This window comes from Crinia signifera, chromosome 6, assembly GCF_055691185.1.
Source record: "Crinia signifera chromosome 6, ASM5569118v1, whole genome shotgun sequence".
Classification (NCBI taxonomy): Eukaryota; Metazoa; Chordata; class Amphibia; order Anura; family Myobatrachidae; genus Crinia; species Crinia signifera.
In genome coordinates this window covers 100245742-100268177 of record NC_139222.1, presented here as the reverse complement: position 1 = coordinate 100268177, position 22436 = coordinate 100245742, and the positions used below count along the sequence as shown (strand labels likewise).

Genomic DNA, 22436 nt, shown 5'->3' with positions numbered 1-22436 from the left:
CAAATAGTACCAGGTGACATATGCTGACAGCCGGGGGTGTGTCTCTTGTAGCAGCGGCATAAACCAGGCCAAATGGGAGAGATGGAGGGAGGATGTAGCTCAGCGGTCAGCAGATGGGAGAACAATTACTGTTGACGCGTTTCTCCATTTTAATTGAACAACAGTTTCCTCAGAAGAACAGTTTACAATGCACAGCTGTCTCATGTACTGTTAAATAAACTTGAAAGCTTGGGATTGGAGTCTAAAATAGTTAAATGGATAAGATCTTGGTTGCAGGATAGAAAGAGAGTTGTAGTAAACGGAGTACAGTCAAAGGAGGGAACGGTTACAAGTGGAGTACCCCAGGGATCTGTACTTGTGTACTTAGTGGTGATATTGAAAATGGAATTGAGGGTAAAATGTGCCTTTTTGCAGATGACACAAAGGTATGCAACAGGGTAGACACACCAGGAGGGGTGAAACAAATGATTGATGATCTAGGTAGATTAGAGGAATGGTCAAGAGCATGGCAACTACTGTTTAATGCTAAAAATGCAAAATCATGCACCTGGGTCTTAGAAATCCAAAGACTAAACATAGTATAAATGGCACTATAATGGAAACTACTGAGGAAGAGAGGGATCTAGGTGTCACTATTTCAGGGGACTTAAAGGCAGGTAGACAATGTAACAAAGCAATGAAGAAGGCAAGTCGGTACTTGTGAGTTATCCGGGCGTCCGATTTTTTGATTGTATGCCTTAAGTTAAGGCATACAATCAGATGCGATGCGATGCGATGCGATATCGCATCGCATCGCATCGCATGCGACCATCGGATGCGATGACCCGATTTTTCCATAGGAATCAATGTTAAAATGATTCCTATGGAAAAAGGGGTCCTTTTCATACCCCTACTATCCAAGTGGGCATGGAGTTGGATATAAACCTGTGGCGAGCGTAGCGAGCCACCGAGCCCGAAGCGTGGCGAGCGAAGCGAGCCCCGCGAGGGGACGGTATTCCGTGTCCCCTCGCGGGGCTCGCTACGCTCGCCACGCTTCGGGCTCGGTGGCTCGCTACGCTCGCCACAGGTTTATATCCAACTCCATGCCCACTTGGATAGTAGGGGTATGAAAAGGACCCTTTTTCCCATTGAATTCCATGTTAAAATGGACTCAGTCCATTTTAACATTGATTCCTATGGAAAAATCGGGTCATCGCATCGCATCGCATCGCATCCGATGGTCGCATGCGATGCGATGCGATGTCCCGATCCGACCCGATTTAAAAATCGGACGCCCGGATAACTCACAAGTACCGGCAAGTCAGATGCTTGTTTGCATAAGGAGAGGTATCCGCAGTAGAATGAAAGAAGTAATAATGCCACTTTATAGGTCATTGGTACGGCCTCATCTAGAGTACTGCTTTCAGTTCTGGAGGCCAAATCTCCAGAAGGATATAAATAGATAAGAGACTGTACAAAGAAGGGCAACTAAAATGATGCATTGCCTACATCACAAGACGTACCAGAAAAGATTAAAAGATCTTAATATGTATACCTTAGTGCAAAGAAGGGAAAGGGGGGACATGATAGAAACTTTCAAATATATCAAGGGCTTTAACAAGGTACAGGTGGGAGACATTGTTCACAGGAGGGAGGAGCAGCGGAAGACGAGGACATGCACTGAATCTAGAGGGAGGAAGATTCAGGGGAAATGTGAGGAAGAATTACTTCACAGAAAGAGTAGTAGATAAGTGGAATAGCCTCCCATTAGAGGTGGTAGACGCAAATACAGTAGAGCAATTTAAACATGCTTGGGATAGGCATATTGACATCCTTACAAAAAAATAAGGATCAAATATGGTTTGAGGTAACGTGTTTAAAAAAGGGGCAGACTAGATGGGCCAAGTGGTTCTTATCTGCCATCAAATTCTATGTTTCTATGTAATCAGAAGCCAGATTACAATCTAAAGCAATGGTTAGCATTTTTTGACATATCAGCTGTACTATAGGCTGGTGCAGTATATTCATAATAAAAAAAAAAAGCAGATGGCATTCTACAATTGTCTGAACTTAGAGAACCTCAATTTGCGATTGTATTTGCATACAACCATGAATTAGGCCCATTGCCAGGAAGGAAGCACAGCTAAAAAAGGCCCCACAGTGGCAAATATGTTGTTTTCAGGTTGTGGTTCCCCCCTTGGCCATGGGTCCATCTGCACTTCACAACCTGCTTCCATTATAGATTCACCACTACAGCCAAGGCTACAGCTTTCTGCTTTTTCAGCTCCAACAGAAGAAGAAAGTATTATCGTTTTTTCCAAGCAACCACATCTGCTGTACAATGGGGATGTAGTTAAGCTTAGATGTTGATTTTTTAACTAGTCCTATAGATACTGTAAGTAATGATGTGTTATCTTATACGTTCTTTGCAGGATTGGATAATAGCCCCCGAAGGTTATGCTGCGTATTACTGTGAAGGAGAATGTGCCTTTCCCTTAAACTCCTACATGAATGCAACAAACCACGCTATTGTACAAACACTGGTAAGATTGGGAGGATCAGGGCATGAAGGCAGATATCTACTATAGACTTAACCACAAAGACATTTAGGGTTTGAGTACAAAATCACGGAACTTAGTGAATATAGTTTATAACCTGCCAGCTGAATTTGTATTGAATAAATGCAGGGATATAAAAAAACAGCATTATAGGCCATGGGCAAAGCAAAGCACTGGAGCCCCTACGCACCCATTCACTGGAAACAACAAAACAAATTATAACGTGGTGTCCTGCGCTTTCCCTCAACTTAATGTGTGTACTCAAGGTGTAATATGGTTGATGAGCAATTTTGGCTTAGTACCTCTCAGCAATATATTGCTCAGTGTACCGTTTTCATCAGCGACCAAAGATTTTGGCTGAAAATTGCAAGCTATTCTGTCTCACTCTAAAGGTGCCCATACACGGTACAATTGCTGGGTGCGATGAGACGCGCGCTCCTGTCACACATCTCATCACACAGCTCATAAAGGATGTGCTGCACATCCTTTTTGTACTAGATCTTATCTCATTGCATCTCATTGCATTGCAAAACCTATGGGATGCGATGCAATCTAGTCCAAATTGGATACAATAATTGTACTGTGTATGGGCTAATTTTGGCTAGAAATCGCTGGTCACTGGGGCACAGCATATTGTACACCAGCAATTTTTAGCCATAATCGCAGGAGCCTGCTCCTGCGACCATTAAGGGCTGACGGTGTGAGCGTGCTCTAGAGATTTATCTCCCACAACACAAAAAACACACAGGTGATATGGTCGCTAATCGACCATTTAACCAGCGATAATGGCTTAAATCGTCCTGTTTGTACACAGCTTTACTGTGAATGGGTCTCAGCACTCTGACTGGTGGAGAGATCCAGCCCTCCCCAATCAGCATACTGAGACATCCGCTGCCTCAACGGCTCCACAGGTAGAGAATACTGCCGTGCCGCACTGATCATGCCAACACCACATACCCCTGCATGGAGGCCCTAGAATTGTGGGGCCCTCGGAAACTGCAGTGTGCCTGTGTGTTAAGATGGCCCTGAACACTGGGCGAGGAGAATATAACTATAATTGGACTATAATTTTTACTTTTTTACTAAGCTTAAAGATTTTATTGCAAATTAGATCATGTTTATCCAATATGTTAATTCTAAAAATTAAAGCTTCCCATTTTCAAACTCTCTATCTATACAGGTTCATTTTATAAACCCGGATACAGTTCCAAAGCCATGTTGTGCGCCCACACAGCTCACCCCAATCTCCGTCCTTTACTTTGACGATAGCTCCAATGTGATACTTAAGAAATACAGGAACATGGTGGTCAGGACCTGCGGATGTCATTAAATGGGAGCATCTGGAGGCATCTTCAGTCTTCGTTGTCAGTCTTTCTTACAATGGGCCTCGAGATGCAGAACACGGAGTGATCAGAAAAACGGATTTCATTTTTCTGTTTAGCTTGGGCTAATTTTTTTGTATTTTGACAAGGTCAAAGACTACCTGTTGTGCTTAGCGATTCCACCCGGCTGTCTGTATGTTCTCAATAAGCAAGGACCCTCCCACTTGTGTTGCAAGACTTGTTTTGAAAGGGGAACCCAAAGATGTCTTTGGAGTTGAACTAAACCTAGATATATGGATTAAATCATTTACAAGTAACTCATTGTATTATCATTGCAATGTGCATTTTTTGTTAGCATTCTGTTTGCCAAGCCCAGATGATAATTCATTAATATCTATGATACTGAGATGGTGGTGAGAAGATAACCCAAAGAGATTGCAGAAGAAGATGGTTGAAGATGAACGAACAATTTTGGGGATGAAATCATCCAATGAAACTCCAGGTCATTTTATTTTGTGTTATTCGTGGATTAAATTAATTTAAAGACAAATCATTCATCTAAAGCTTGATACTGAGCTTTAAGGTTTGCCCCATATAATGTACAGGCTTGACAGATGGACAGTGCACAGATGCCAACATTTCTATTTTGGTCTTGTACAGAATGGCTGCTACAGATAAGGTGGGCGATGTTATACAGACCCTTCTGACCTTGAGGCAGATTGATAAGTATAGAGACAGTCCTAGACTATTTGTTCTTTTTATGAGGAGATTTTATTTTTCAGTGACCATCTTTAGATCCACTAAATGGCCTCTTGCAAAACTATGTACAGGTTGGAAATAAATTGATCTCCTAATAACCAAGATGTGTACAGTTCAGTTCTGTTGTTGCATCAAAAATATGGACAAAATCCAAGGTTTGATAATCCATAGAATTCATTTTCCCTGCACCCTCCCCCCAGCAGCAGCCAGGGTTTGTAATAGCGTGTTTGGTGCCCCCCTTCAAATGGTACATTTGTGCCCTACTGCCCAAACACCAGAAGGAAATCGTGCGCTGAAGGTGGATGTGGAATCAATAAAAATTATACTCAACAGTACACCCAGTTCAAATTATGCCACAGAGTAGAACAATCCTATTCACATTACACAACACACGTAGCGACCCTTATTCATGTTACACCGCACGTGTTGACCCAAATTCACACTACACAATAAGTAGTGACCAATATTTAACCACTGCATAGTACATCTTTGCTTATGTTTACATGAAAATATTCTTTGACAATGGGTAGAGATTCAAAACACTCAAATAATTATTTTATCCATTAAAAATGTGTACGGTTTTTGTAGTGCAAATTAAGTTTATTGGCTTTAAGTATATATATATATATATATATATATATATATACATAAGCAGTTTATTGGTTTTAAGTATATATATACATAATCAGTCTCAGCAGCTAATAGTAAAACCAAAGAGTACAATTAGAAAATAATCTGTACATTTTTTATACACACACAAATGCATAATATCGCAGCTACCAAAAACAAGAAGGCAATCAGAAGGTCAAGCAGTTGTAAACATCTAGCTGTTACCTGTAATTAGGGTAAGGGGAAGGAGTGGAGAGGAGGAGAAACATTGGTAGACCAGATAATGAGAGGGGTTGAATGTGTGGGCATAAATCAGAAGGATGAGTCATGGAGGAGAAGGTACATGAAATGAGGTACTGATGTTGCTGGGGAAGTGAGATCTGAAAGGGACAGGATGAGTGATTTAATCTATAATCTATAATCAAGGGTCCCAGATTTGGTGGAACTTACTATTTGTATTGTGGTTATAAACCAAACATAAAATGTTAAGTAATATTAGAAGATTCAACCCATTTCCAGGCTTTATCAATTAAACATTTAGCTGCAGCTAAGATGTGGGTATAAAGTGTGGATCAGCATCCGGTTAGGGCAGTGGTTCCCAAACTGTGCGCCTAGGCTCCCTGGGGTGCCTCAGGGCACTTGCAGGGGTGCCTCGGTTTGGTCTTCAGTACCGATTCAAATGATTTATGGTCAATGTAATAGGAAAAAATCAGTGCTTGTGGCTTCCAGTTTTTAAATATGTAGATAAACAGAAGTGAATTCTGTTCCTCACCACATAATTGGACCTAAGGATGACATATAAGCACAACTTATTTAATTTAATATTGTTTTCTGAAATTATCTGTAGCAAACTTTGCACCTAGGGGTGCCTTGACAAATATTCTGATAATCTAGCGTTCCATGATGCAAAAAAGTTTGGGAACCACTGGGTTAGGGGCTAACAGAGAATGGGAGTACAGTTGTGTCCAAAGTATTTTGGACACAACTAAACAGGTAGAAACAAACTCGACTGGTCACATCCACAGCAGAAAAAGGAAATGCAATGCAGTCTATTGGTGGAAGGGTTAGGCTGTGAGGAAAGAAGGGTTAGACTGCAGGTAAAGAGGGATAGGGGTGGTAGGCAGAGGGCAAGTATACTTACCTGAACCCTGTCAGGATTCCCTTCATCAGGATGGTGGCATTGGTATTCTGAATGCCGGCATCCCCACCTCCGGTAATCTGTATGTATACCTCTGTATCATATTAAAAAGAAACTCAAAATGTATTGGTTTTTGCTGCTGAAAAAAGTACATCACCCATATCATACGGAGTGTAAATATTTTTTGTCAAGAAATGGTGTTTTAGCACCCTTACTCAATATGAGGGTGTCTAAAAGGCCCCTGAAAAAAAACTACCAATTTTATGAGGAATGGGAACATGATTTCTTCTTTATAATGTTTAAAACAAATGCATATGTTTAATATGCCGTGCTAATGTTGCCCTGGGAAGAAGCGTAACTAAGGCAATTGTGATAAATATCTCTTTAAGAAATATGAGCGTGGCTGTCAACCTAATAGTAAACTAAGGGACACTAAAGTGAAATGGAAAACTCAGGGCCTAGTTTCAAACTTGACCACTAGCCACAAGCGTTTATCCAATGGCTGCGCATGTGTATTGGTCGTATCACGCATGCATGAGGGGCGTTAGCGACAGAAAATGCATGTTGTTGGTAAGCGTAATCCTCTCGCTGTTTGACTAACAGGAGGCTGCCGTGTAGGAGTGATAACCTGACATTTTCTGGTTGTGTCTGAGCTTTATTTGAAAAAGTAAAGAATAATGATGACATCTTGAAAGCAAATAAAGATATGACATTATCTCGACAAACTAAAGTTATAGAAGTAGAGTGAATTGGTAAAAGCTTACAAAACCAAGTGGGAAATAAAAGTTACTGTGGTTATTTTTTCTTGTAATTGGATGAATCTTAATTAATTGTTTTTTTTTAAGAATGGTATTCCCTGATATGATTATAGGTAGGTAAATAGGGAGAGAGGTGCCTGGTAGCCTTGGTATGCCGCTGCAGGTGATAAGAGTGGAGGACGGTCACAGAGATGACAAGGGAAGGCAAGGTAAACTGCAGTAGTGTGGTAAGCTGCAAGTTGGAGCAAGTGGAGATGTAAAACTAGAGTGTGACAAGGTGGTCCAGCACCTGGGAGGTAGCCACAGCATTGTAACAGTAAAAGCAAGCATTAGTTGTAGGTGTCCCCGGAGTTAGGTGGCTAGTAGCAGTTTGACCACACTGTTACCAAACAAGACCTCATTGCTGGAGTGCTGGCAGTCCCTTTCAAGCAAGCGACAAGGAACACATTACACTGCCGGGGATGTAAAGGTCCATACACACTGGGAGATTATGCCCAGCATGTATGGCCAGCAATGATCAATATCATTGCTGGGAGGGAAAGCCGCTCAGTGTGAGCGTCTTTACCCCTGCCCGGCCCCACTAGCATGGGCTTTCCTGGCGATGATGCGGGAGCGCACAGCAGTGCTCACCACTCATCGCCGGGCCATACACACTGGCTGGCTTTGAGCTGAAAGCTGCTCAAACTTGCTGTTTTGAGCGGCTTTCAGTTCAAAGTCACCCAGTGTGTATGGGCCTTTAGTCTGAGGCAGCAGAAGGAAAGATAGTTTGTGCAGAGTTCGATCGGACAACACTTTGGGGCATACGTTATAAGCCTTGAAGAGAGATAAAGTGGGGTATTCAATCCTGGTCGAGGTCTGTATTTTGTCGAGGTTTTCAGTTTGCCCGACAAAAAAACTGATCGGATCTCTCTCGCCTATTCATTGTTGAGTTTTCTCGACTGTCTACATCAGCTCTCCTGTTATCCATTTTTGTTTCACTCTAACCTATTCAATGTTCAATACTAGACATGATGTCGACTGCTTTTAGTCACTCTTCCGACAATTTGTACTAGACAGTTTTGTTTGTCGTGGTATGGGTTTTTGGAGACATTTCCATGGGAAACTCTCTGTTTTTTAATGCAAATCATGTATACATGCTTCCCTGATGTATGAATTAGTTAACTTGACTTTTTGGGTCTCTGGTTGAAAGGCAGTGAAATATTTTTGAAGACTTAATTTTTTAGGCCCTTACTCCTCAGAAAAAAATAATGCTGCGCTCCTTGACTTAATTCTGCTCCTGTCCCTGGTCTTGCTCCCATTCTTCCTCCACTTCAGAACCGTTAAGTGAAAAAAAATGTGTCACATGCTCCAAAGCTGTTCTGCTCTGCTGCCAACCCAAATACCATACCCACGTGGCAGTGGCGTAACCACTAATTTATAGCCCCCCCCCCCCCGCCAAAAACTTCAGCAGCTCCCCCCCAAGTACAGTTAACACCCCCCCCTCCCACCTTACCACTCCGTATGCGGCATCCTCCGCCGGTCTTGACTGCAGTCCCGGTGCTCCTCGAACGCCTCTTCTCCTGGCTCCTGCTTCACCTGCTATTGAAAACTGACTCTCACAAAATGGCTGCCCCTAATAGCAGACCCCTCAAAGTGAAAAAAGTAAAGTACCAACCAACCAGCTCCTGACTGCCATGTTACAGACTGTTTGAAAAATGACAGTTAGAAGCTAGTTTGGTAAAGCAATGTAAGGCAAAACTTGGTAAATTGGGCAGTTCCATAGTCACCATAGAAACATATCGGAATGCTTTTGTAGCCAAAAGCAGAGGGACTGCCATAAATACCATATATAATATCTGCTGCAGTAATAACTAGCACCCATACTTAAATAATGCAGTAAACCTCCAAAGGTCCATAGAATTACAAATAGGGTTCTGTATAATAAGTATAAGACAGTGGTTCCCAAACTGTGTGCCGTGGGGTGCCTCGGGACACTTGCAGGGGTGCCCTGGGGGGTTTCGGACGGGTTACCCGACGTCGGGATCCCGACTGTCAAAACACAGACAGCTGGGTTCCCGACATCCGTCGGCTATTTTCCCTGGTGGGGGTCCACGACCCCCATAGAGGAAGAGAGTAGTGAGCACAGCGAGCCCGCAAGGGGCTTTGTTGCGCTCGCCATGCTGTCTGGGTCCCGCCAGTCGGGATCCCGACGTCGGGCTAATGACTCGGGATCCCGACTGTCGGACCCCTGTACCACACCCGCCCTGGGCTGGTGGTGCAGGACCAATTGACATTATTTATGGTCAATTTAATAGGCAAACCCAATGCTTATGGCTTTCAATCCTAACATTTGAACAAACAGAAGTAAATTCTAACCTTCACCACATAACTGAACCTAAGGATTAATTACTTATTTATTAACAGTTTCTTATATAGCACACACATATTCCGCAGCACTTTACCAGCATATTTTTGGATTGTGGGAGGAAACCGGAGTACCCGGAGGAAACCCAGGCAAGCACAAGGTGCCATAAATATACAAACTCTGCACAGTTAGGGCCATGGTTGGAATCAAACCCATGACCCCAGTCAGGGGAGGGTTGGCCCGGGGGGGAGGGTGCCATGTGTCCCCCAGGCCGCTCTCACGGGAGTGTTGCAGGCCGCGGCAACCTTACCTCCTCCTCCGCTTGCTTTCAAAACATGGCCGCTGGCTACAGGAACATGGCCGCCGGCCTCCAGGGCTATGTGGAGGAGGGTCCGACCGCCTGTTCCTCCTGATGCCCGGGGGTGACAGACGCTGCGTGTGGACGTCATGATGATAACGCCGCCTGCCCATGCGTCTGTTGTGTCCTCCTGTTATTATGCAGGGGGAGCAGCCTATGGTGTCCTGGTATTATGCTGGGGGAGCAGCCTGTGGTGTTCTGTTGTTATTATTATTATAATACTAGGGGAGCAGGTTTTTTTCCCAGCCCTAGGGGGGGGGGGATCTTATGGAACCGTGCTCCGGACTTGCTCCCTAGACAGACAGCCACTGACCCTAGTGCTGTGAGGCAGTAATGCTAACCATTACCACGTGCCATATAACCACAATTTAGTTAATTTTATTTTTTTCCCTAAATTTCTCAATAAGAAACATTTGGCCTAGGGATGTCGAGAAGTTTGGAAAAAAGTTTGGAAACCACTGGTATAAGATAAAGAATCTCCTTTATTCCATTATCTTTAAATCCAGTTTTTACAGTATTATCCCAGCTTCTATAGCATCTGCCTGTCAGCAGTTTTCATGAGGTCCTTTGTAAATTTCTTTAAAGTTTAGCATTCCCAAATCGCCTTTTCTTTTAAATGCATTATGTCATAATAACATATTTTCTGGTCACACTCCTACTAAACAAAATGACCATGATATAAACAAATATGTTCAGTTGATTTCAAAGATCTTCGATCAAATTCTTTGATGCATTACTTTCTGTAGACTTGATTTACAGGATGCATACGTTCTCATCGGCATCAAACAAGGGGATGATTGGAAGAGAACCTTCATCTGGGAAGGCCACTCCATGTACCTAACACTTTTTCCAGCTATACAAGGCATCAGTAGTCTTTCAACATTAGGTTACACATTTATCTGGATTATCTCTATCACTTTGTTATTGTCGGCAAAGGACATATTTGACTTATTCTTCAGATCTAGTTTCACACTATTCCCTTGTCAATTCTGTTCTTTCCAACACATTTAAGAAAATTGATTGTAACTCGAGAAATGTTTGTTTAAACAGTAACAGGTCTCATTCCTGGGATGTTTTTTTTCCTGATTCCTGCCTTCAGGAGAAAGTACCACCACTAATAATCTGACCGCAACAAAGTCTCATGAAAGATAATGACAATGTTTCTGCTATTTTGGAAGTACTAATTCCTTTTATTTAGCTCTTAAAAAAAAAGGTTATAAGTTGTTTACTCTAGCTGCAGAAGTGGTGTCTACCCTCCATGTATCTAGTAAAGCATTCGCTACTGGTACACATTAGAGTGACTGGCGATTGATGGTCAGGACCATTTAGCTCCGTCCTGCACCATACCGGATTGCCGGTACAAAGGACACGATTCAGACCGGTTTGTTTTCTGGGGCACTCCCAGAAAATGCATGGTTACCGCCCAAATGGCAGTAGGGTGTTGATCACCCTGAAAGCAGCCAGCGAAGGCTAGCCTTTGCTGGCTGGCCTCTGAAAACTCATAGCCCAGCAATCAGGTTTGAATTGGGCACAAAGTAGCCCAATGTATTCAACAATGGAACTCATTTTATGCTCACAATTCTACATTATCTGGTCGTCCTGATATAACAAATATAATGACATTGGTCACCAGATCTCATCGATAGCTACATTTAAGAAAGAATGACGCAGAAGAATGAATGTTGCATGGATTGCTGCGCTCGCCATGCTTTGGGCACGGTGCCTCACATTATTTTATTCTCCCACCATGCCCTAGTGGATGGTAGGGCATGAAATACCATCTGTTGGCACATGTCGGCTCAAATTTTTTTTAAAAACCCCATGTCGACCTTTTGACTGTGGACCTAACCCATATTGACCTATTGCCCCGGTTTACCTAATGACTCTGTGTCGACCTAGACTCATGTCAACCTTTCTGCATGTCGATCTAGACTTGTGTTGACCTAAATGCATGTCGACCTAATAACTGTTGACTAATATGCTGGTGACCCAATAACCGTATCCCCTTATTTCTGCCTGTCTTAACTGTGGCCATAACAAAGTACCTTAAGAAATCTGCTTATACTTCCTGTTCCAATAAACACCTATACCCCTAATCTGTAGACCATAATACCAAGTCCCCATTCTTCAGAGATTAGTCAATTTGGTTGCTTTTTTAAGTCATTTCAGAGAACAGTTTACAAGCATTAAATATTAAACTGGAATTTATTCTGCATCCTTTCCACTGTGTTCAATTTAGATCACCAAACATTACATGCAGGTCTATATACCCTTCAAGATGGAAGATTTGCTTCCATGGGTCGAATTGTTCATGATCTTGGGTGACTCTCCTAGGCTTCAACTCCCAGTTTCTACTTCAAGGAATCCTTCTGTAGATACCACCATCGCAAGATCTCCAAGATATCTGCGGTGCTCTATGTAAAGCTTCTTCTCATCTGAATACACCAGCTGGTCAGCAACACCTTTACATCCAGAACATAAGTATGGGTCTTATTGAACAATATCAGTAGTGAAGGTGTTTTTTTTTTTTAAACGTATTCCTCACTTCACTGGACCTTATAAGACTGCAGAGTTTGGTATGCCTGTCTTAGTAAGGCTTAACCCACACATTAATATATTTGTGCCGGAGATCACAGCTGATTGTGGGGGGGGCGATCCATGGCTACCCCCTTGTCGGCATTGCGGCGGTCGGGATTCCGGCGTCCGTATTTCGACCACCAGCATTACATACCGGACCCGCACAGAAACACCCTCCTCTTGGCAAGTGCCTTAAATTATGACAACAATAGCACTGGTATATAATATTATCAATAGAGCTGCCACCACATCAGTGTAAGGGACAAAGCAGAGCTGCTACACATGCCCTGTGGGAGCAGCTTCTTCAACCAAGTTTGCTGTGTGTGTGTGTGTGTGTGTGTGTGTGTGTGTGTGGATCTGAGCCCTCAAACATTGCAATAGACCAGAGAGTAGCTGCCAGGAGGAAGAGACAGGAGCCTTAACATGAGGTGGGAGAATGTGAGCTTAGAAAGTGCAGTACTGTTTCTATGTCTGTGTGCATTTATTTATTATGGCATGTTTAAACTTTTCCTGACCACATCTTATTTAAATGTTTGAAACAGCCTATACTATAGCCCATCTGTACTGTTAAATATCAATACTGTATTCCATATTGTATTCAGTGTATAAAAAGACAAATTTTCAGGGTTATTACCACTCCCCTAGACTCCCGTACTTACTCCAATGTGTTGCAGATTGGGAGACTTTGGATTACATTCGGAAACCCCCCTCTAAATATCCTGCATTTGCCATTTGCAGCATACACTCACTGGCACTGTAGGTCCTGTTTAGTTGGGACTATCTCTCTCCATTTTATCACAATTTATGTTTTGATAAGTCTTTCTGTGTCTCCAGAGAATACTCTCCAAAACTCTATAATTTGGTTTGCAAAACCAGTTTGAAATCAAATAAATTAGTTCCACAAAGATTTGTTCTGGAATATTAGTCAAGGAAAGGATGGTAGTCCTGAAGACTAATCCTATGTTAGTGCTTTTGCTGCTAATGTCCCTCTACCCCTTTAGTATTACACTTTCCATTGTTTTTAATGCCTGATCGTCATCCATAACAGGGTTATATTCTGCTCATGGCAAAATTACCTTGTGCAGTCCAGCCCCAGTACCTGCGCAGGTATATGTAACCAATATCTCTGAATTCTATTATCATGTAGTGTTCAAGATTGGTTACTAATACTATTCAGTGAGCTGAAGGAAAAAATGTCTTGTTTTACTTACGCAGCCCCAGTACCTGCCTGTCAGGTTAATGCCTTCTAATATCAGTTATGGTTCATACACGCTGGGTGACTTTGAGCTGAAAGTCGCTCAAAACAACATGTTTGAGTGGCTTTCAACTCAAAGCCGCCCAGAGTGTATGCCCCGGCTTTGAGCGGTAAGTGCTGCTGCGCGCTCCCTCATCATCGCTGGGAAAGCTGTTCATCTGCTGGTAATACCAGAAGATGAGCGGCTTTGAGGACAGCTTTGCCTAGCACTGCGCTACGCAAAGCTGTCCTCTCCCCGCTGACAGAACCGGGCAGGGGGAAAGCCGCTCAGTGTGTATGCACTGAGCGGCTTTCCCCCAGCAATGAACGTCATCATCGCTGTCCATAACTTTTATTACTGTTTCATGTGCTTCAGGTCTGACTGTTAACTAACATCCAGTGCCAACACAACCTATTTTTGTTACCCCTCACTCTCATGGTTATGTGAAGAGATAAAATTAATGAAGCTGTATGCCAAACAGCATGATGTCAAAAAGTAAAGCAGATACTGTAGGTCACCATGAATATTTCAGAGTATTCTAAATGTAGGAAGAAATCTCCATTTACTGGAATCTGATTCTTTCCCAAGTCCTGAAGTGGGCATGCACCTTGAAGTGTGCATGGCTGATAATAAAGCACATTTTTGTGGTTTGTAAATATCCCTTTCACTGTGCCACAAACCATGGCCCTGGATTTGAAGCTATTTTATTGGTTAATCCGCACACAGGAAAGCTGAGAGCGAAATACTTTCTTTACACTTGCTATTAGTGACATGAGTTATTGGAGACTTTGGAAACTCTTTCTGACCTGCACAGGTTCCTCTAGGAACAGATTACCCACCTCTGGCTTAATCCTCATCCACCTAACTGGCTAATAATGATTGATGAGGGAGGGAAGGCGACTTTAAAAATACGGCTGCTCTGTGACCTTTCAAATCTGCACCAGATGCTTTGTAAAGTGTCTAGTGTAAAGAATTTAAAACATGACCCTTGAGTTTTAACCTCTCAGACCTGTGTGAAAATCAAGTGTGTTTGGCCTGTTGTGTCCCTGATGGGATATATAACCTGCACATAAATGCATAGATTTGATTTCAAAGACTAAACCCTTAAACATTGGCTTCAACATCCATAAATCACAGGATTAAAAATAATTAGACATAAAGGTACAGTGGCTGTGGCCCTAGTATCCAGGCTTGAGACTGTACCTGACAAAGTTTTGGCAAACAAATTTAGTAAAACTTTCAACATTTTAACTTCTCTGTAGAATTTATTACAGTTATGTTATCTATATTCTCAGTAGAACCCACAGGGAAAAAAAATATTTATTAATAATTAAATTATCTGCATTGTTTCATTTAGTGTCCTACCTGGAAGTTGTTAAATTACCTTGAGTTTGGCATTATATGGTGATCTATAACAGTGTACAGTTATGGAACTGGTGCTCAGGTCCCAGGTGATACTGGCTGGCAAGTATATTTTTTGCCAGCTACTGATGCTATGACACTGCTATGACATGGACAGTTCTTGGTGCCCCTGTTACCTTCACCTCCACGTCCAGCTCCCGGTCAGCTCTCTGCTCTCTCTCTCAGCTCCATCATCTAACAGTATGGGATCTCCCTGGAGACTGCCTCCTATAACAGTGATAAATCAGAGGACCCTGTAGTAAGTGCAGCCACAGCATCTGCCATCTTGCCATGCCACTCCTGCATTCTTTTATTGTGCCAGCGCTGTGCTCCCCAAGGACCCAGCTCTCCAGGCTGCAGCCTGATCAGCCTATTGGTTGATCAGGCCCTGTGAGATGATGACAGCAATAAGAAGATGTGTATGAAGTCTGTGTATAACTAAGTAGTGGGTAGCACCTCCCTTATTAAAGACCTATCAATGGGACATCTTCCCCTCAGTACATTTATTTAAGTGGAGATAGAAAAGTTCTCTATATGAAAATGTAAAGACTGGTGCGAGAATCGTCGTCTATGTTTATGTGTATGTAGATTTGTGTAGATCTGCGGCTCTCATCCACACTCATTACTTGCTCCCACTTACACTTGCAGGATTTTTGTCAGGCAGCACCCACCACATGGAATGTCCTAACACTATAAGAATCTCCTCTAGCCTCCAAACTTTCAAGCATTCCCTGAAAACTCACCTCTTCCAGCAAGCTTATCCAGGGGCAAACGCAGGATTTTCAGAAGGGGGTTTCCAGAGGGGCGTAGCAAAGCGTCAACAGCAGTGTAGACCCCTGGTCATAGCAATGTATTGGGGCCCTTACCGATCCTCCAGGGGTGGGGGTTCTTTGAGCGGAAGCTTTGATGTCCCGCGGGTGGTAGGGGGTAATATATTAATCGCTCAGCATGTAGGGCCTGGATCAGTAATTTCCACTAGTTACCCCTTTACTGCACAGATGGTGGGAGATGAGGTGGGAGAAGGGGGCATTGGGCTGATATAAGGGGCCCTGATACATAACTTCCAGGGTGGTAGAGGATGTTTAATACGCAGAGGAGGGGTGTATAGTGGAGTGGGCTTATTATTCATAATTTTCTGGTGGGAGGACAGTTTGCTTGACTGCCGATATCTCCAGTTCCCAGAAATAGATTTCTAAGATTTTAATGGAATTAAAAACTAGAGAATCCCACCTACCAAATGGTCCTAGGGACTAGGGGGTCAGAGTTCAGGAGACAGAGAAATCTGCCAACGAGTATATAAACTACATACCAGGTGTGTGGAGCTGGAGCAGTAACCAGCTGCTGGAAGGCTGAAATGTCTGGTTTTGGGAACAGTAGAGACAAGCTGCTAGTGTCCATCAATGGGGGAGAGTCTCAGCTTTTGGAATATACCCTCAGAAAAACTCTAAGTCAGACAAAACCTGAAATATCAGACTGGGAAGAGCAATTAACAGGCTTGGATGGGGACCACTGATTTGAAGTGAGATATCTCCGGTTCCCAAGGTCCGATTTAAAAAATTCTTGTACTCATGGAAAGAGGGGACCCCAAGCTTTCAGCCTAGGGCCCTTAGACTCCTGGGGGGGTTTCTGGGTACTCGGAAACCCCCCCCTGCGTGCGCTACTGTTATCATATTCAGGAACCCCGACACAACCTCCAGTAGCATTCATATCTAATTGCATCCCATAAGGACTGTCTTGTAATCTGTGGCACTGCTATGCTAAGGAATTATATCCTTATGTATCCCTCCTATTATCCCTATAGATTATAAGCTTGCGAGCATGGTCCTCCTACCTCCATGTCGGTTTGTTTCTAACCAGTTTTTAATCACTGTTGTTTCCAATTGTAAAGCGGACGGAATCTGCTGCGCTATATAAGAAACTGTAAATAAATAAATAATAAATAAACGGAGCTGGAGGAGACGGCTCCCTCTAGCAACCAGAGGAGCGGTCCCTTTAGCTCAAACGGGATGACAGTTAGTGAGGTACCAAGGCAGATAGTGGTGGTAGGGGATTCCATCATTAGGAGAACAGACAGGGCAATCTGCTATCGGGACCGCGATCGCCGCACAGTCTGTTGCCTCCCGGGTGCTCGGGTATGGCACATCGCGGACCGAGTCGATAGATTGTTGGGAGGGGCTGGGAGCAACCCGGCGGTCTTGGTGCACATCGGCACCAACGACAAAGTCAATGGTAGGTGGGATGTCCTCAAGAAAGAGTATAGGGAATTAGGTAAGAAATTAAAGGCGAGGACATCTAGGGTAATTTTCTCGGAAATATTACCAGTGCCACGCGCTAGCTCAGGGAGGCAGAGGGAGATCAGGGAGGTAAATGTGTGGCTTAAGGATTGGTGTAGGAAAGAGGGATTCGTGTTCATGGAACACTGGGCGGACTTCTCGGTCAGGCGCCATCTTTTTTGCCGTGATGGATTGCACCTGAACGAGACAGTGTGGGCAGAGATAACCGACAATAATAAAAAAACAAAAAACAAATTTATAATAGGGGTATGCTATAGACCACCAAATATAAACGAAAGGGAAGAGTCTCTTCTTTTAAACCAAATCAAACAAGCATCAAATCAGGGTCAGGTATTAATTATGGGGGATTTTAATTTACCCGACATTGATTGGGAAAACGAAACAGGTAAATCAGCAAGAAGCAATGAGTTCTTAAGCTTACTTAAAGACCAGTTTATTACACAAACGGTAGAAACTCCAACTCGTGATGAGGCACTCTTGGACTTAGTATTAACAAATAACACAGACTTAGTTTCAAACACAAAAGTAATTGAACAATTAGGGAACAGTGATCACAATATGGTTTCACTGGAAATCAACTTCAGTAAATTACATCAAAAAGGATCTGCAAAAATACTAAACTTCAGAAAGGCAAACTTTGAATTATTCAGGGAAGCCCTAACAGGAATTGGGTGGGAAACGGTTATGGAGGGAAAAAATGCAGAGGAAATGTGGGATACTCTAAAAAAGATGCTTGATTCACTAACTATTGAATACATTTCTAAAGTAACTAAAGGTAATTTCAACAAAAAAAAGCCACCATGGTTGGACAAAGAAGTAAGGTCAGCTATCAACAATAAAACCAGAGCCTTTAAATTCTATAAAAATAACTTGAATGAGGAGGCGTTCGCAAAATACAAAGAATCAAATAAAACTTGTAAAGGGGTAATCAAAGCAGCTAAAATATTATATGAAGAGTGCATAGCCACTGAAAGCAAAACCAACCCAAAGAAGTTTTTTAAATACATAAATAGTAAACGTTTAATTAAGGAAAACATAGGCCCACTAACTGATACTAGTGGAAAAAGTGTTACTGAGGACAAGGGAAAAGCAAAACTGTTAAATGAGTTCTTCTCATCAGTATTTACTAAGGGAGAGCAGACTGTGGAACGAACATTTACCACAAACGGGACAAATAAGCCAGATCTCATTGTGGATTTCACGCCGAAGGAAATAATACTGAGGCTAAGCAAACTCAAAACAAATAAATCACCAGGGCCAGATGGGATTCATCTGAGGGTATTAATGGAATTGAGGGATGAACAAGCTACCCCCCTACATTATATCTTTAGCAAGTCACTATCGTCAGTTATAGTACCAAAAGATTGGAGAATAGCAGAGGTAGTGCCAATATTCAAAAAAGGAAAAAAGGAAGATCCCGCTAATTACAGACCCGTTAGTTTAACATCAATTGTGGGTAAACTATTTGAAGGATTTTTAAGGGATGGTATCCAGGAATATTTAGATCATCACCGTCTACTCAGTACTTACCAACATGGGTTCGTGAAAAATCGTTCATGCCAAACTAATCTACTAGGGTTCTATGAAGAGGTTAGCAAAAACCTCGATAATGGAAATGCTGTAGATGTGATTTTCCTAGATTTCGCTAAAGCATTTGATACTGTCCCACACAAGAGATTGATTAATAAAATGGAGAACCTAGGATTGGGTGAAAATATTTGCAGATGGGTAGGGAATTGGCTATGTAATAGAAAACAAAGAGTGGTTGTGAATGGTGCCGTATCAGATATGATACTGGTACTAAGTGGAGTGCCCCAGGGTTCGGTTTTGGGGCCCATTTTGTTTAACATTTTTATTAACGATATTGGGATAGGGTTACTCAGCAATGTATCCATCTTTGCGGACGATACAAAACTTAGCAAAGTCATCAAATCATCAGAAGATGTCACCATGCTTCAAAATGATCTTGCAATTCTAGATGAGTGGGCAAAAAAATGGAAGATGAGGTTCAATGTAGATAAATGTAAGGTTATGCACCTTGGGAGACACAACCAGTGTGCAAGTTACAACCTTAGTGGAGAGGAACTGGGTAATTCCATACTTGAAAAGGATCTAGGAGTCCAAATAGACAGCAAACTAGGATGTAGTGCCCATTGTAATGTAGCTACAAAAAAGGCCAACAAAATTCTGGCATGTATTAAGAGGGGAATGGAAACTAGGGACTCATGGTTAATTATGGGCTGGCTCATTAAATGCGTTCAAGGCAAAGTTGGACAAACATTTACTGGAGAAAAACATCCATGGGTACAAATAAGAAATGTAAATTGTCTGTAAAATACCAGAACCTACCAAATCAGCAATGGACATCTATATCAGGTTGAACTAGATGGACGCAAGTCTTTTTTCAGCCTTACCTACTATGTATGCCACTATATAAAGCATTGGTGAGACCTCACCTAGAGTACGGAGTACAGTTCTGGGCCCCACACTATAAAAAGGACATCATAGAATTAGAAAAAGTCCAAAGGCGAGCAACAAAGCTTATTAGGGGAATGGAGAATTTAAGCTACGGGGAGAGATTAAGCAATTTGGGACTATTTACATTAGAAAAGAGACGTTTAAGGGGGGACATGCTCAACATGTACAAGTATATCAAGGGCCAATATAAGGAACTGTCACACACCCTATTTTCTACTAGAAAGGAATCTAGGACGCGAGGGCATGAGTATAGATTAGAAGAAAAAAGATTTCATTCAGCTAGTAGAAAGAATTTCTTTACGGTCAGAACAGTCAAACTCTGGAACTCTCTTCCCAGAGAGGTGGTAACGGCTGGCTCATTAAATGCGTTCAAGGCAAAGTTGGACAAACATTTACTGGAGAAAAACATCCATGGGTACAAATAAGAAATATAAATTGTCTGTAAAATACCAGAACCTACCAAATCAGCAATGGATATCTATACCAGGTTGAACTAGATGGGCGCAAGTCTTTTTTCAGCCTTACCTACTATGTAACTATGTAAATAAATATACAGTATAATCCTTCATACAAATGATTCCAGTACTGGTGAAGCTTTTCCACAGTTCCCTGACAGGGTCTCACTGTTAGTAGATAGGCAGAATCTCTATCTCAAGTGAACGTTCTCATTGGAGAAAAAGCTTACCTCCCTTAAATAAGACCTTTAGAATTAACATGGTAACATAGTAAGATAGTTTCTATTTTTTTCCTAAAAGTCTTTTTTAACAGATAGGTAATCCTTTTCTCCAACGAGAGCATTCACTTGTAGGTATGGAGGAGCAGGCCAGGCAATAGGGTACTCCAGTCCATTACCACTCTCCCAAAAATATTATGTGCAATTGTGTGCATGTACATGTGTTGGGCAGACTATATAGGCCAAGAGGTTTTTTTGTATATACCTGAACAATGCATTCATATGTGCCAGCTCCTTAACCTAGCAGCTATTAGTGAACCACGGGCATATAGTGCAAGAAATAGCAAGTGGGGAGCAGACATATCTTTGTACTGGGCCCTGAGATTTCTGTTGCCGGCCCTGTAGAGGAGATCCCAAAACAGTAATCCATACCCTCGAACATTGCCCATTCAGGTACAAAATGGTCTGTTTCTGGACTTCTTTGCCAGTGACAGTTACAGACGTGGGACTGCACCACTGTCCAATATTCAAAAAGGGGAGCCACACCTACTGCCACCTCTAACATCACTGTCCTGGACTCACTGGCAGTTGATGTGAAAACCCCCCCCCCCCCCCCCAGCCCCTTTTTGAATTTTGGACTGTGCTGGACCCCAAAAATCTGTAACTCCAAATGGCAGGGAGGTCCAGGAACAGAGCATTTTGTACCTAATGGAATGAGAGCATGTTGGAGGGTATGGTAATCTAGGGCCATTATTATTTGTAAACTCACTGTGGGGAATTGAAATGTTTGTGCCAACACCTGTCAGCTGGGTTCCCGAGGAAGCAATTTAATTTGTGATTGGGGTGTGAACAGCTGCCAGAGCCAGAATGTGCCTGTTGGATGCCCAAATGGCATTATTCACATTGTATCAATCACTGTAGATGGGAGATTAATGGGGGTTATTCAATCCCAGTGGCAGAAATAGCAGCCCCCGCCTATTCAATGCTGCAGTTTCCGACAGCAATGAAGGCAGTTTTCAACAAAACAGATCAACTTGAAAACAAGTCGGATCTGTTTTGTCGGAAATGGCCGTAGATTGTCAAATTCACATCCATTTTCGAAAATCCTCTGACTTTCCGACACTCGAAACATTGAATTCCGAGTTGAGTTACTTTCAAATGGAATGAAAATGTCCAGGAATTCCAACTGTCGGGACGTTGTGACAGTCTGAATCTGGGATTGAATACCCCCATACCCCATGGGGCAGTACAGATGTTGTAATGGTTAGCATTACTGCCTCACAGCACTGAGGCCATAGGTTCGATTCCCACCATGGCCCTAACAGTGTGGAGTTTGTATATTCTCCCTTGCTTGCGTGGGTTTCCTCTGGGTACTCCGGTTTCCTCCCACACTCCAAAAATATACTGGTAGGTTATTTATTATTATTATTATTATTATTAATAATAATAACAACAGTTTCTTATATAGCTTCCTTATTTGGCTCCTAACAAAAATTAACCTAGAATGTCTGTGTGTGCGTGTACATGTGGTAGATTGTAATCTCCACTGGGGCAGGGACTGATGTAAATGTTCAGATATTCTCTGTAAGCGCTGCAGAATATGTGTGCGCTATATAAATAACTGTTAATAAATAAATAAGTGTGCATGAACAATTGAATCGTCCCCACTATGCATTGTAATTTATCTTTCGTTGGTTAGTAATAAAAATAGTTAAAAAGAAATAGAAATAGGGCGTTAGCTAATGATTGTGACTATCCTATTTCTGTTCAGGATTGTGTTTTGGAAATGTCTTCATATTATTAAGGAACAGCAAATTAGTGCACAAGAAGGTGGTAACCCCCTTATGCTTACCTTGGTAACAATATTTTAATGATATTACTAAGATATTAATAATCTGTGTCATGTTCAATAACACATTGTCTGACATATTATTAAACCTAGCAACACACTTA

The 22436-nt window shown here is 42.3% G+C and overlaps 1 protein-coding gene across 1 annotated transcript in view; it reads left to right on the top strand.

Moving 5' to 3' along the window:
• The window catches only part of BMP7 (bone morphogenetic protein 7), an 89719-nt gene extending 85000 nt beyond the window's left edge, over positions 1-4719 (top strand). The window contains exons 6-7 of the mRNA XM_083146543.1: positions 2412-2522; positions 3718-4719. Of these exons, the coding sequence (XP_083002669.1) occupies positions 2412-2522; positions 3718-3867 (261 nt within the window). The 3' untranslated portion in view covers positions 3868-4719. The remainder of the gene's footprint in view (positions 1-2411; positions 2523-3717) is intronic.
• The last annotated feature ends 17717 nt before the right edge of the window (positions 4720-22436 follow it).